We start from the raw sequence: 16,089 nt of genomic DNA, 5'->3' as shown, positions 1-16,089 counted from the left end.
GCCCTGCCCTGTCACCAACCAACCTCTCCCCTGCCATGTCACCAGCCCCACCAACCAACCCCTCCCCTGCCCTGTCACCAGCCCCACCAACCAACCCCTCCCCTGCCCTGTCCTGTCACCAGCCCCACCAACCAACCCCTCCCCTGCCCTGTCACCAACCCCTCCCCTGCCCTGTCACCAACCCCTCCCCTGCCCTGTCACCAACCCCACCAACCATCCCCTCCCCCGCCCTGTCACCAGCCCCACCAACCAACCCCTCCCCCGCACTGTCACCAGCCCCACCAACCAACCCCACCAACCATCCCCTCCCCCGCCCTGTCACCAACCTCACCAACCAACCCCTCCCCTGCCCTGTCACCAGCCCCACCAACCAACCCCTCCCCTGCCCTGTCACCAGCCCCACCAACCAACCCCTCCCCTGCCCTGTCACCAGCCCCACCAACCAACCCCTCCCGTGCCCTGTCACCAACCCCACCAACCAACCCCTGCCCTGTCACCAACCCCTCCCCTGCCCTGTCACCAACCCCACCAACCAACCCCTCCCCTGCCTTGTCACCAGCCCCACCAACCAACCCCTCCCCTGCCAAAAGAAAGGGCAGAAATGGGGATAGAGAAAGAAAGGGAGAAGAGATACAAGGAAACAAGAGAGAGTGGAGGAGCTGGAGAGGGGGAGAGCGAATGAGAGATAATGAGACCCATGATAGAGAGAGGGAGGAAGATGAGAAAGAACGTCCGTCTTCCTAAATGGCAGCCTTTGTGCTTCCCCAGAGAGGCTCACTCTCTAGAGCACAGTTGGGGGGCCAGAGACAAAAGCAGGCGACTAGTGGACAGCACACTTCAGCTCCCATTCAACCACACTGGCATTCTTTACACAGGAAACTACCACACATGGACCATACATACACCACAGGGAGGAAAACACACACACACACACACCACTGCCTGCCATGTAGACACTCTCTGGGATTTAATGTGGTAATAACTACATACGGTTTACAATGTAGCTAAACACTGTATAAGAACATGCATGCACACTACACACACACAGACAAACGCAGACATCACTCACTCATACTCCTGGAAACACACATGACCATTCTTCAATGACCACCCCCCAACACTCAATTACAACCCCCCCTCGTTCTTCTCTGCTCACTCACTCGCTTTCCTTCCCTTTTGATTTACAGGGTTCACTGGTTTCAAGCCAAGTAGAGAGACAGATGCACACACATTCTTTCATGACACACGTCATTGCAGACAGGCTGAGGTTCAATTGCCTCGAGCCGTACAGACCCCCCCCCCCCCCTACACACATGCTTCCATACATGACACCCCACACAGGTACACTTAAACATACGCACGCACGCGCGCACACACACACACACACACACACACACACACACACACACACACACACACACAGAGAACAACCATGCTCCTTGCCTGGGAAATGCGGTCTCCACATTCTTCAGATTAAGGGAGGCACATGACAATGGCAGAACGAAAGAAAAAAAAAAGAAAAGTGGGCAGGGGGGATTCTCCGAGTGTGTCCTGAGGGTATCCCCTCTGCTGCCGCCTCCTCTCTTTCTCCCCCTCCCTCCTCTTCCCTCTCTCCTTTCTTCTTGCTCAGTCTCTATCCGCCACTCGTTGTCCAAAAGCACCCTTCACCTTACCCTCAGCTGTTCCATACTTGAGAGCTGTGTGGGGGGTAACAGGGTCAGGGCAGGGTGGATTATGAATAGTCTCGGACTGAGAAGAAGCGTCACTTCTTTTACCTCCGGGGCATAAACAGCTCTTTTCCAGTCAGCATCCGCCAGCAAATCTTCTCTCTTCTCCTCTCGTCGATCGCAAATATCTCCTCTCTCCGTCTTTGTCTTGCTCTCTGTATCCCTCCCTCCCTACTGCACACTCCGTTCTGGCTATTTAGATCGCAGGCTTTCTCCACCAGCCTTTGTGTGAGGCCGAGAGCGAGGAAGAAAGAAAGGAAGAAAAGACAGGGAAAACAAGTGAGCAAACCAGAGAGCCCCAGCTACGTAGGAGAAAAAAAAGAGAAAAATGAAAATAAAAAATCCATAAAGGAGTTCCAGTCAAAACGAGTGGTGTGGTGCGGCGCTCCTGGCGTGGACAACTCACTCTTCCGTTCGCTCTGCTCGCACTCAACACATTTTCCTTCCCTTATTTTTTCCCCTTCCCCCTTTCCCTCACTCTCAGTTTTATTATTTGTGATCTGGCCTTCACAGCATTTTAAGAATGCCAGCCCCTTTTTTTCCCACTTTCCCTCTCCCTCCTTTTCACACTCTGTTATTTCCCTCCTGCTTCCCCCTTCCTCCTTTTTTCACAAAACATCCCGTTTATTTTCAAAACCAGAGTTGGGTAGGTTACTTTCTAAATGTAATCTGCTACAGTTGTAATCCTCCCGAGTCAGGCAGCAGTCTGAGGCACTGCATCTCAGTGCTAGGAGGCATCTGGTTCGATCCGGGGCTGTATCACAACCGGCCGTGATCGGGAGTCCCAAAGGGCGACGCACAATCGGCCCAGCGTCGTCCAGGTTAGGCCGTCATTGTAAAATAAGAATGTGTTCTTAACTAGCTTGCCTAGTTAAAGGGGGCGGCAGGCATTAGAAGAAGACAAAAACTTATGTTACCCATTGAACGACATCTATTGCAGGACAAATCAATGTTAAAAGTTGACATAACTGGCCATATATGGATGTTAAATGTGACTTTATGGGTTGGTTATGTAGGCTTCTTCTAACCCATCGCTTTCTACTATATATATATAATACGATTCAATTATATATTTACATTAAAAACCAAAGTCTATCAGAATTCCAGTCATTCCAATAAATGTTATACCCTTTGATCTTCAAGAATAGGACCGGTAAATATGGAAGTATAGATTAGCCAAATTGTTATACCTGAACATGACCCCAAAACTAAGGACTTAATAACCAGCCCTACTCTGTTGTTTATTTTGTTGTCATGGAGGACTGATTGGGCTCATTGATTCGAGTTGAAAAATAAATTCTGTGCTCATGGAATAGCATGCTTTGAGCACGACTGAAAAGAGCTATTTACATGTGAAAAATGAATGCCATATGCTGCATTTGCTATAGGCCTATTGTTTACCTTTTGTTGTTGACACTTTATATTGATAATATGCAGCTGTTTAAAGGGCAAATCCACAGATGAAACAATAACAAAATGGTCGCCCCGCCTCTGTTTAGGTAAAAAGCTGAGCGATGGGCCTGGAGAAATGTAACCACTCTCAGATTAATAGACAGAGCTATGGATGCAAGGACTGACCATCCATGATATCAAAATGATTGCTTTATCCATGTTATGAGGCTATACACTATGTGTTTACATTTACAATGTTTACAAACATTGGAGAAAAACAAGAACATATTTTGGGTTCTCATGGAGTGTGACAGTTGAACTAAGCTCATAAGGCACTTAAGTTATATTCTTCAAGAATGAAATACACATTTTACATACATACATACATACATACATACATACATACATACATACATACATACATTATAGTCCAATTGATGTAGCAACTACAGATTGTCCCTTTAAGTCTATTAAAAGTGGGCGAGTTTGAGCATGTGTCCATTAGGCATATGGCTTAATTTTTTTTTATCAGTATGAATTACATTGAGCAATAAAAGCCCCAGTAGATTACATAGGCTGGGATCCGCACTATGCAGCTGTTGCAAGAGCACATTTTTCACTGGCTGTCCACTGGTTTCAAAAACAATGATTGAAAGGCAGCTTAAACTTCTTGAATTCAACTATTATTGGGTTAAAATACACGTGTAGATTTGTGAACAGCCATCCACAACAACCACAATCCATAAGGCGCAAATTGCTAAATGAGAGAGCAGCAGTGTGATTCACATCATTGCGCTATGTAGATGTCAATAATACGTGATGTCAGTATCACCGTAGACCACACCACTGCTGTCATCCATACCTCCAAGCATTTATTCAAGTTGGATAATCTTTGGATGCCGACAGCAGTCACACCATTGGAAGACATAGCTTGGACTGTAGCCTACAAAAGCCTATTCCTGCTATTTTCCTGCGATCCATCAAACCTATTTGGTGTGTCATCATAGTGGTCTCTGACTTGTTGTCAGACTCGCTCAGGTGGAACAAACTTACACTTGTGCCTTTTTTCAATGCTGATTTGAAATGTCATTGAGATAACAGAAGTGTCAAGAATTTTTTTCCCGCAAACATCCTTCCTGAATTTAAAAGTAATCCTCGAAGTAATCAGTTTTGCAAAAGTATCTGTAATCTGATTACAATATTTTTGCTGGTAACAGATTACAGTTACCTTTTTTTTGTAATACCTTACATGTAACAGAATACATGTAATCAGTTACTCCCCAACCCTATTCAAACCCAAATCAGTGAAGTACACACATGGTGTATTTCCATCTAATGTCTAACGGATCAACAAAAGATTACAGTAAAATATCAGCGTCATCACCTGCCAACATTAAGTACAACAGACACACGACAAATAAACACAAATAAACAAATGTCTACACACACATACACAAAAAAACACAGAAGGATGAGACTGCAGTTAAGGATTCCTAAATGATTACGTTGACAAAAAACTGGAAATCTGGAAAAAATCACTGGCATGTTCCCAGGAAAGTAACCTCTCCTACAATCACCTGCATGTTGTCCCTTAATGTTCACAACCTCACATGGTTTGGTGGCTTGTGTCAACAATTTGTAATGACAATACATTAACGTAGACAACCAACATTATTTTTTTTAATCACCAGGAATTAAGCTAAAAAATGTGTTTAATGTAGGAAATCTGTCCCAAGTATTCCCACGAATAAAAAAAATAGATAGGTGATCATTTCTCAATGTTATCAAGGTAAGAAATGATTATTTTCAAATACAATAATTTCATACCATGATTAAATTGAGGCACAATGTAATCTAGGTATTAAACACACTTGCACTCTTTAAAAGTTTAGTTTGGCTCAGTGGTGTTCTAAACCCCAACACAGGACTTACAGATTGTTTACTTCTAGGGCTAAATTTAAGGCGGGGCTGGAGCTCACCGACAAAATGCCCTACAACAGGACTTAAAAGGATTTAGAAATACAGGTTAAGAAGTCCGCCTTCAATTAGAGGTTATTCTACAACCACACCCCAACCGTCTAGGAACAAACAAACACCTCAGTGTGCAAGAATGGAACACTATTAATTGACACATGTTAGAAATGGCATCTATGCCTAACATAATGACAAAGCTTGTTTCAATGACTTCATTAACCAAACCCAAACAGAGTATACAAAATATTAAGAACACCTGCTCTTTCCATAACATATATTGACAAGGTGAATCCAGGTGAAAGCTGTGATCCTTTATTGATGTCACTTGTTAAATCCACTTCAGTCAGTGAAGGGGAGGATACCGGTTAAATAAGGATTTTTATGCCTTGAAACTAATTGAGACATGGATGGTGCATGTGTGCCATTCAGAGGGTTAATGAGAAAACCACAAAATGTAAGTGCTTTTGAACGGGGTATGGTAGTAGGTGCCAGGCGCACCGGATTGTGTCAAGAACAGCAATGCTGCTGGGTTTTTCAAGCTCAACAGTTTCCCGCGTGTATCAAGAATGGTCCACCACCTAAAGGTCATCCAGCCAACCTGACACGATTGTGGGAAGCATTAGTCAACATGGGCCAGCATCGCTGTAGAACGCTGTCAACACCTTAGAGGATGAGGATGTAGAGGATGTTCTAAGGGCAAAAGGGGGTGCAACTCAATGTTAGAAAGGTGTCCCTAATGTTTGGTATGCTCAATGTACATCCAATGGGTCAGCCTAGTAGAACACACGTTCTGCATATTGTCGCTAATTGATGTTAACTCAGCTTTGTGAGGGATATATATTTATATCGAGAGAGAGACAGAGGAGGATGGCACAGCAGCAGGTGGACTCCAGATGTATCTTGGGGGAGGGTGTCTCAGCTCTGGTGCTCCTCTTTTCTCATTCTGCTCTCTCCATCGCTTTCCTCTCTGTGTGTCATGAGCCATCTGGCCTGGTAACACAGTGATAGAGGAAGAGAGAGAAAAAGAGAGTGAAAAGCTCCCCTATACCCTCCACCTAAACACTGTCTACAGAGAAACGCACAAAGACACACACACAGTGAGTGATAAGTCATGCACACACGCGCATGCAAGTACACGCACAGGCCTGCGCACACAGACACACACACAGCTGGGCTCTGTTCCAGCTGAAGGCAGAAAGCTGTTTGGGGAGATGTCAGCTCACAACACCAGGGATGGAGTTACAGGAAGACACATACCATTTACACACTTACACACACACACACACACACACACACACACACACACACACACAGCTGGACAAGATAAAGGAGGTGTAGCGAAGCTTGCTTATCAGTCCTGATGTTGTCTTGCCGGAAACCTGATGATAGTCACTGACTCAGCGCTAGAGCCTTAATGAGCGAACACATTCATGTGCTGCTGGTGTGTGTGGAATTAAATCCTAGGTGAGGTCCCTCCCATAAGGTTTAGAAGTTGGATAAGACTTAATCGCAAATTATTATTTTTTTAAATGTACAAAGCCATTAGATCCAGACACATTATCATCAGATCGCATAACTCCTTTTGTCAGGTAGATACCTCAAGGTATAAAAGCAACATAAAAGACAAGCTAGAATAGGGACAGAGAATAAGGGACACGTGTGGAGGTGGAGAGCAGGAATCATAACCCTGAAGGGCTATTCCTTTACAGCTACTACTCTACAGTCACACAGAAAATGAGGTTCCTTTTCCAAGATGGCCTCCCTCTGGTAAAACACAGTCAGCCAGCGTAGTAAAGCATTTCAACCATGCAAAGCCTCTATATTCCCATATATTCTCATCTGGGGAAAACAAGGTTAGTGCAGCCACTTCTGCTCTGTAATTTAATAGCCATGAAGTTTTCATTTTCTCTGGATGAATTATTCAATGTGACTTCCTGCTTGGCAGAGAGATAAAGAGTATAAGAGAAGGAGAAGAGAGAGTGTGAGAGGGAGGAGGAGTGGAGGGGTTGGATAGGGTTTCAAATTTCTCATTTCTTTTCTTTCATTTCATTCCCCTTTGATTTTCATTTTCGTACTCCAACTCTCTCTCTCACACTGTCAGTCCTCAGCCGTCCTCACTCTTTCTCATCTAGCAAATCATAGTGTATCATTCATATGAAAAGTTATTATAAATTGCTATGGAATATTCTGATATTTTATATTATTATATACTATATTTATGTATACACTACTGTTCAAAAGTTGGGTCAATTAGAAATGTCCTTGTTTTTGAAATACATTTTAATGGACATTTTTTTAAATAACATCAATTTGATCAGAAATACAGTGTACATATTGTTAATGTTGTAAAATAATATTGTAGCTGGAAACGGCTGATTGTACTCCTATGTAGATATTCCATAAACAGAGGCCCATTATCAGCAACCATCAGTCCTGTGTTCCAATGGCACGTTATGTTAGCTAATCCAAGTTTATAATTTTAAAAAGCTAATTGATCATTAGAAAACCCTTTTGCAATTATGTTAGCACCGCTGAAAATGGTTGTGTTGATTAAAGAAGCAATTAAACTGGCCTTTGTTAGGCTAGTTGAGTATCTGGTGCATCAGCATTTGAGGGTTCAATTGCAGGCTCAAAATGACCAGAAACAAATATATGTTTTCTGAAACTCGTCAGTCTATTCTTGTTCTGAGAAATGAAGGCTATTCCATGCGAGAAATTGCCAAGAAACTGAAGATCTCGTACCAAGCTGTGTACTACTCCCTTCACAGAACAGCGCAAACTTGCCCTAACCAGAATATAAAGAGGAGTGGGAGGCCCCGGTGCACAACTGAACATGTACATTAGAGTGTCTAGTTTGAGAAACAGAAACCCTCACAAGTCCTCAACTGGCAGCTTCATTAAACAGTACCCACAAAACACCAGTCTCAATGTCACAAGTGAAGACGTGACTCCGGGATGCTGGCCTTCTAGGCAGAGTTCCTCTGTCCAGTGTCTGTTCTTTTGCCCATCTTAATATTTTATTTTTATTGGCCAATCTGAGATATGGCTTTTTCTTTACAACTCTAAATTCTCTTTATATTTCACAACATTTTAGGTACCACAGGCTGTCCCAACACATAATGACATGAAAGTGAATTCTGACACTGTAAAAGGCCCTGATAATTGACTCTAAAATATTGTATTCTATATTCTATGCGTATGATAAGATGAAATATTCTCTCAGGGAACTCTACTTAAATCTTAGGAGACCCATGGGTCCCGGACCCCAAGTTTGGGAACCACTGTACTATTCACCTCTCTCCCTGCTTGCTTCAATGCTTCCTCTCTCTGTGTATCTTCTTTGCCTCCTTCATTGCAGCCTGACTCACCACTCTGTCTCACTACTCAGTATAAAGAAAATTGATTTTGTTATGAGAACTTACAGTAGCCAATCTTTTGATTATAGCTAGCTTCATTTCAGTCAACTGCTCCTGCTGAGGTTTGGCTCTGTTCAACGTTAGAAGCTAACTTCATCCTTCTAGCTAGCTAGATATAGATAGCTACCTGGCTAATAGCCAGAGCCCTTGAGCTACCTAGCTAGCTGGAGATCTGATTGAAATATCAGCGACTATTTACCAGTTGTACACATTCTCAGAGAGTCAGGTTTTTTTGTTTGGGGGATGTCTGTTGAAACTCCAGGAGTCGAGCGAAGTTAAAAACATTCCCACTGTTAGCGGCGTCTCTCTGCTACTTAACACTGTAGGTCTAGGCCAAGGGAGCTTGTTTCTCCTCTCGGCCTATGTCGTGCTGGGAGTTTCCCGTTGAGCAAAGCGTTGAATGAATGTGCTGCTAACAAGGTATATACGGGGGAGTAGGCGAGCATAACGAGCATACATAAATCATTCATGATTCCACTCGTTCGCAGAGGTAGGCGCGGTTAGAAATCTGATCAAGAAGCCTTCTGAGCGTTGATCAACGCAATAAGTGGGTTAACAATAATTATCTAATTAAAAGGCTAGTAAATAAAAAGGTGTGAAAACATTTACCCTCCACTACATCCCTGGTTGGTTCTGGCAAAACCCATTCATAGACATTGATATCCTGCCAGGCAGGAATGAATCTACACTTGCCCGGCATTTTAGCTATCAACGTGACGTTTGGCGGCGCCTAATCATTCGGTTCTGTACCTGCCTGGCTGAGTGGCAGTGTGGGTGGAATGAACGCGCTTCGCCTGGCAACCAGAACGCAAAACACTTCAGGAAATAAAACTCGGTAGTCTGCCTGGAAGTGAATTTGCAAGACCAATAAATGTTTCAAAAAATGTTCATGTTAACATATTTGATCATCTTCTGTTCTTTCAAGTACCAACTTGAGAAAATGTCTGATTTCCAATGTATTCCAGTACTTGAATTGCAGAGTGCCAAATTCAAGCACTTTAAGCACCTCAAGCACATTGTGCGAACCCCGCCCACTACACAACCTCTCGAGAGGACTCACTGAAAGGCATGATAAAAGGTCATCACCTTTGACCTGCAACCAAGATTACACCCTGACCTTCACCCTCAGACAAGGGGCGGGTGCTACTGACAGCCTCATCTCACATCCATGGCAACCCCACCCTTAGCTGCTGTCTTACTACGTCATCACAAAGCCCCTCCCCCATCACCATGCAGGCTGCATAGCTGGTCCACTGTAGTATAAATCTCATCTCATCCCAGTCCAGCCAGCTGGCACATAGGGCAGAAAACTGTAGTATACAGTATCTAGCCTAATGCACACTGAATCAATGCCTCTTAAAGATGCACTCAAGGATTTTAAGCACAACAAATGGGTAACATATAGTATGAATTGGATGTGTTTCATATCATACAAATTGCAAAAAATAATAAAATAAAATGACTTAACAAATGAAACGTAGTACACAATAAACTGGGACCACTTTTGGATTGTGAGGCACCACTCAAAACTACTGGCTGAAATGATAAAGTTCGAGAGTGCATCTTTAATCCTAGAACAATTGTGTGTTGATGTAAAAACTGAACCCATTTAAAATATAATCTACCATCTAGAGAACCACAGATCATAATGCCCATCACGCTAGGGAAGAGCGGCTCGTGTCTCACGCGCATACTGACCTGGACTGGCATCACGCTGTGTGGCTGGCATCCATGCATCTGAGTGCAAGCACTCCCAGTGGCACCTAAGAAGAAGAGGTGCCACTCAGCTATATACAGTATTCAAACCCCTTGCATATGTCCACATTTTGTTACATTACAGCCTTACTATATAAATGATAAAATAAAACATTCTCATCAATCTACACACAATAGCCCATAACGACAAAGTAAAAACAGGTTTTTAGACACCGTATTTATATACAGTACCAGTCAACAGTTTGGACAAAAGTTTACTCATTCCAGGTTTTTTCTTTATTTTTTACTATTTTCTACATTGTAAAATAATAGTGAAGACATCAAAACTATGCAGTGGTGGAAAATGTACCCAATTGTCATACTTGAGTAAAAGTAAAGATACCTTAATAGCAAATGACTCAAGTAAAAGTCACCCAGTAAATGACTACTGGAGTATAAATCTAAAAGTATTTGGTTTTAAATATACTTAAGTATATTAAGCAAACCAGACGACAATTTAATTTTTGTATTTTATTTACGGATAGCCACGGGCACACTCCAACAGTCAGACATAATTTACAAACAATGCATTTGTGTTTGTGTTCGCCAGATCAGAGGCAGTAGGGGTCATCAGGGAGGTTCTGTTGATAAGTGTGTGAATTGGACCATTTTCTGTCCTGCTAAGGACTCAAAATGTAACGAGTATTTTTGGGTGTAAGGGAAAATGTAAGGAGTAAAAAGTACATTATTTTCTTTAAGTATGTAGTGAAGTAAAAGTTGTGAAAATATATAAGTAGTAAAGTACAGATACCCCCCAAAAATGACTTAAGTAAAAATACTTTAAAGTACTACTTAAGTACTACTTAAGTACTTTACACAACTAAGAAATAACACATACAAAATCATGGAGTAACCAAAAAAAGTGTTAAACAATTCAAAATATATTTTATATGAGATTATTCAAAGTAGCCACCCTTTTCCTTGATGACAGCTTTGCACACTCTTAGCATTCTCTCAACCAGCTTCATGAGGTAGTCACCTGGAATGAATTTCAATTAACAGGTGTGCCTTGTTAAAATTAAATATGTGTAATTCCTTTCCTTCTTAATGCCAATCAGTTGTGTTATGACAAGGTAGGGGGTATACAGAATATAGCCCTATTTGGTAAAAGACCAAGTCCGTATTATGGTAAGTACAGCTAAAATAAGCAAAGAGAAATTACAGTCCATCATTACTTTAAGACATGAAGGTCAGTAAATGCAGAACATTTCAAGACCTTTGAACATTTCTTCAAGTGCAGTCGCAAAAACCATCAAGCGCCATGATGAAACAGGCTCTAATGGGGACTGCCACAGAAAAGGATGACCCAGAGTTACTTCTGCTGCAGAGGACAATTTCATTCGAGTTACCAGCCTCAGAAATTGCAGCTCAAATTAATTCTTCATAGAGTTCAAGTAACAGACACATCTCAACATCAACTGTTCAGAGAAGACCGTGTGAAATCAGGCCTTCATGGTCAAATTGCTGCAAAGAAACCACTACTAAAGGACACCAATAATAAGAAGAGACTTGCTTAGGCCAAGAAACATGAGCAATGGACATTAGACCAGTGGAAATCTGTCCTTTGGTCTGATGTGTCCAAATTTGAGATTTTTGGCTCCAACTGCCGTGTCTTTGTGAGATGCAGAGTAGTTGCACAGATTATCTCTGCATGTGTGGTTCTCACCGTGAAGCACGGAGGAGGAGGTGTGATGCTGTGGGGGTGCTTTGCTGAGGACACGGTCAGTGATTTATTTATAATTCAAGGCACATTTAACCAGCATGGCTACCACAGCCTTCTGCAGCAATATGCCATCCCATCTGGTTTGCGCTTAGTGGGACTATAATTTGTTTTTCAACAGGACAATGACCCAACACACCTCCAGGTTGTGTAAGGACTATGTGACCAAGAAGGAAAGTGATGGAGTGCTGCATCCGATGACCTGACCTCCACAATCACCCGACCTCAACCCAATTGAGATGGTTTGGGATGAGTTGGACTGCAGAGTGAAGGAAAAGCAGCCAACAAGTGCTCAGCATATGTGGTAACTCCTTCAAGACTGTTGGAAAAGCATTCCAGGTGAAGCTGGTTGAGAGAATGTCAAGAGTGTGTAAAGCTGTCAGGCAATGGGTGGCTACTTTGAAAAGTCTCAAATATATTTAGATTTGTTTAACACTTTTTTGGTTACTACATGATTCCATGTGTGTTATTTCATAGTTTCGGTGTCTTCACTACTATTCTACAATGTAGAAAATCGTTTTAAAAAAAGAGAGTAAAAATAAAGAAAAACCCTTGAATGAGTCGAGGTGTCCAAACTTTTGACTGGTACCTTCGGTCTCCCAAAACCCACAATAGTGGAATTTTGTAGACAGAAGGTGCTCTTTGGTAAAAGGGGTAAACTGTTCAACAAAAACAAAGGAGGACCATGGCACTCTTCATATAATTAATTAAAATGCCTTTATTTGTATGGCCTTCTTTAGAGAGTACCACGATATAATACAATGTCCTCTTTTGAACAGCTTTTCCCAATCAACCCCGATTTGAAGAGGGAGTAGTTACAGAATTCATTGGACAACACCTAGTAAGCAATCAAATGTATTTATAAAGCCCTTCTTACATCAGCTGATGTCTCAAAGTGCTGTACAGAAACCCAGCCTAAAACACAAAACAGCAAGCAATGCAGGTGTAGAAGCACGGTGGCTAGGAAGCAATATTATACACATTAAAAAGTGAAATACTGTAGATATTTTATCAAAAATGCATATTAAGGCTAGAAGTATTAGAACCCCTAGAAAGGTAGTTCTAACCTTGAATATGACTGGGCAAAGTGGTAAGAACAGGAGAGCCATCTATTTTATAGCTTCCCGAGCCCATTTGTTGGAAAGTACACTTTATTGATTTGGTGTTTCAACCGAAAGGTCACTGCTTGCAAAAATAATAGGCTACTTCCCCGGAGATCACATGGGAGAAAACATCGCTCTGAGGTTGAGAGAAGCTTAAGGGTGTTTTCATTATAGTCATTTTAAGAACTGATCCCAGTCCTCTTTAAAGTGAACTCTGGGGTAAAAAAAATCTAAAGAACTCAGTTTACTTTATATTCACACTGCCCTTGCCTTTGAATGAGGATTCAACTCTTTTGCCAGTTCACTTCACCTATATTGTGGTCCGAGTCCTTTTTGCATTCACATTTCTATTTATTATGTCTCCCCCTCTTCCTCGGGTCCAGCAAAATTAAGGCAGTTATACAATTTAAAAACATCACAATACATTCACAACAAATTTCACATTACATTAAGTGTGTGACCTCCGGTCCCTACTCTACTACCACATATCTACAACACAAAATCCATGTGTACGCTATTGTGCCTATGCATGCATGTGTCTGTGCCTATGTTTGTGTTGCTTCACAGTCCCCGCTGTTCCCTAAGGGATATTTGTATTTTTTTTTAATCTAATTTGACTGCTTGCATGAGTTACTTGATGTGGAATAGAGTCACGTAGTCATGGCTCTATGTAGTACTGTGCGCCTCCCATAGTCTGTTCTGGATTTGGGGACTGTAAAGAGACCTCTGGTGGCATGTCTCGTGGGGTCTGCATGGGTGTGATTAAGTAGTGATTAAGTCAATCTCTCCCCCACTTTGAGCCAGGAGATATTGACATGCATATTATTCATTGTAGTTCTCTGTGTACATTAAGGGCCAGCCGTGCTGCCCCGTTCTGAGCCAATTGGAATTTTCTTAGCCTCTTTGTGGCACCTGACCACAACTGAACAGTTGTCCAGTTGTGACACAACTAGGGCCTGTAGGACCCACCTTGTTGATAGTGCTATTAAGGCAGGGAAGCTTTTTATTATGGACAGACTTATATACAATCCGGTGTTACAGTTTAGTCACCTCAACTTGCTCAATTTTCACATTATTCATTACAAGATTTAGTTCAAGTTTAGTGAATGAATGATTTGTACCAAATACAATGCTTTGAGTTTTTAAAATATTTAGGACCAACTTATTCCTTGCCACCCATTCTGAAACTAACTGCAGCTCTTTAAGTGTTGCAGTCATTTCAGTTGCTGTAGTAGGTGACGTGTATAGTGTTGAGTCATCTGCATTTACTAAAAGCCAGTGGCATGTCATTAGTAAAGATTTAAAAGAGTAAGGGGCCCAGACAGCTGACCTGAGGAATTCCTGATTCTACCTGGATTATGTTGGATAGGCTTCCATTAAAGAACACCCTCTGTGTTCTGTTAGACAGGTAACTCTTTATACACAAGAATCAGTCATTTGTGTAAGTGACGTGCTTGTTTAATTTCCTTCCCTATAAGCCTGCTGAACGTCTGTTGTCAATTTGTTCACTGTAAAATAGCATTGTATCTGGTCATAATTTTTCTAAAGTTTGAGCCAGTTACTATTTTTAGGTAGTAGAATGACTTTTGCTTCCCTCCAGACCTGAGGGCACACACTTTCTAGTAGGCTTAAATTGAAGAAAAGACAAATAGGAGTGGCAATATCGTTCGCTATTATTCTCAGTAATTTTCTATCCAAGTTGCCAGACCCCGGTGGCTTGTCATTGCTGATAGACAACAATAATTGTTTTGCCTCTTCCAACACTCACTTCACAGATTTCAAAATTACAATGCTTATCTAACATAATTTGGTCAGATATACTTGGATGTGTAGTGTCAGCAATTGTTGCTGGCATGTCATGTCTAAGTTTCCTAATCTTGCCAATTTAAAAAAATAATTAAAGTAGTTGGCAATATCATTGGGTTTTGTGATGAATGAGCCATCTGATTGAATTAATGATGGAGCGGAGTTCGCCTTTTTTCCCAACATTTCATTGAATGTGTTCCAAAGCTTTTTACTATCATTCTTTGTCATTTAGCTTTGTTTCATAGTGTAGATTCTTCTTTTTATCCAGTTTAGTCATGATTTCTCCATTTGCAGTATGTTTGCCAATCGGTTGTGCAGTCAGACTTATTTGCCATTTATTTTGCCTCATCCCTTTCAACCATACATTTTTTTCAATTCTTCAACAATCCACAGGGATTTAACAGTTTTTACAGTCATTTTCTTAATAGGTGCATGCTTATTAGTAACTGGGACAAGCAATTTCATAAATGTGTCAAGTGCAGCATCTGGTTGCTCCTCATTACAAACCACGGACCAACACAGTCTTTACATCAACAACATAGGAATCACTACAAAACTTATCGTTTGACCTCTTACACACTATATCAGGCCCAGCCTTTGGAACTTTTCCTAGATATGGCTACTATATTGTGATCACTACATCCAATGGAATTGGATACTGCTTTCAAGCAAATTTCTGCAGCATTAGTAAAGATGTGATCACTATATAATGATTTAATTCCTGTGCTTGTTTGTAACTCCCCTGGTAAGTTGACTGATAACCTGAACCAGGTTGCAGGCACTGGTTACAGTTTGAAGCTTTCTCTTGAGTGAGCAGCTTGATGAAAGCCAGTCAATATTTAAAATCACCCAGAAAATATACCTCTGTTGATATCACATACATTATCAAGCATTTCACACGTTATCCAGATACTGACTGTTAGCACTTCATGGTCTATAGCAGCTTCCCACCAGAATGGGCTTTAGGTGAGGCAGATGAACCTGTAGCCATATTACTTCAACAGTATTTAACATGAGATCCTCTCTAAGCTTTACAGGAATGTGGTTCTGAATATAAATGGCCACACACACCTCCACCTTCGGCATTTGTGACCCAATTCAGTTAACTAAGCGTATGTTGGAAGTCACGACTTCACAGGAGAGCCATTTGAACATAAAACATTTGATTAAAACTCATTTTTTGGCAGAAATGCCTT

The 16,089-nt window shown here is 41.7% G+C and overlaps 1 protein-coding gene across 8 annotated transcripts in view; it reads right to left on the bottom strand.

The window, feature by feature from the left end:
• ctbp2a (C-terminal binding protein 2a) overlaps positions 1–16,089 on the bottom strand; it is a 119,661-nt gene that overhangs the window by 18,958 nt on the left and 84,614 nt on the right. The window contains exon 2 of one of the 8 annotated variants that reach the window (XM_021580550.2): positions 10,208–10,272. The exons of 6 other annotated variants lie outside the window; for them this stretch is intronic. In XM_021580550.2, coding sequence (XP_021436225.1) covers positions 10,208–10,238 — 31 coding nt within the window. In that variant the 5' untranslated portion in view covers positions 10,239–10,272. Of the gene's footprint in view, positions 1–1,443; positions 2,219–10,207; positions 10,273–16,089 lie in introns of those variants that run through there. One more of the 8 variants, XM_036960038.1, reaches the window with a different exon arrangement.

This window comes from Oncorhynchus mykiss, chromosome 23, assembly GCF_013265735.2.
Source record: "Oncorhynchus mykiss isolate Arlee chromosome 23, USDA_OmykA_1.1, whole genome shotgun sequence".
Taxonomy (NCBI): Eukaryota; Metazoa; Chordata; class Actinopteri; order Salmoniformes; family Salmonidae; genus Oncorhynchus; species Oncorhynchus mykiss.
This window is presented reverse-complemented; position numbering and strand designations above follow the sequence as displayed.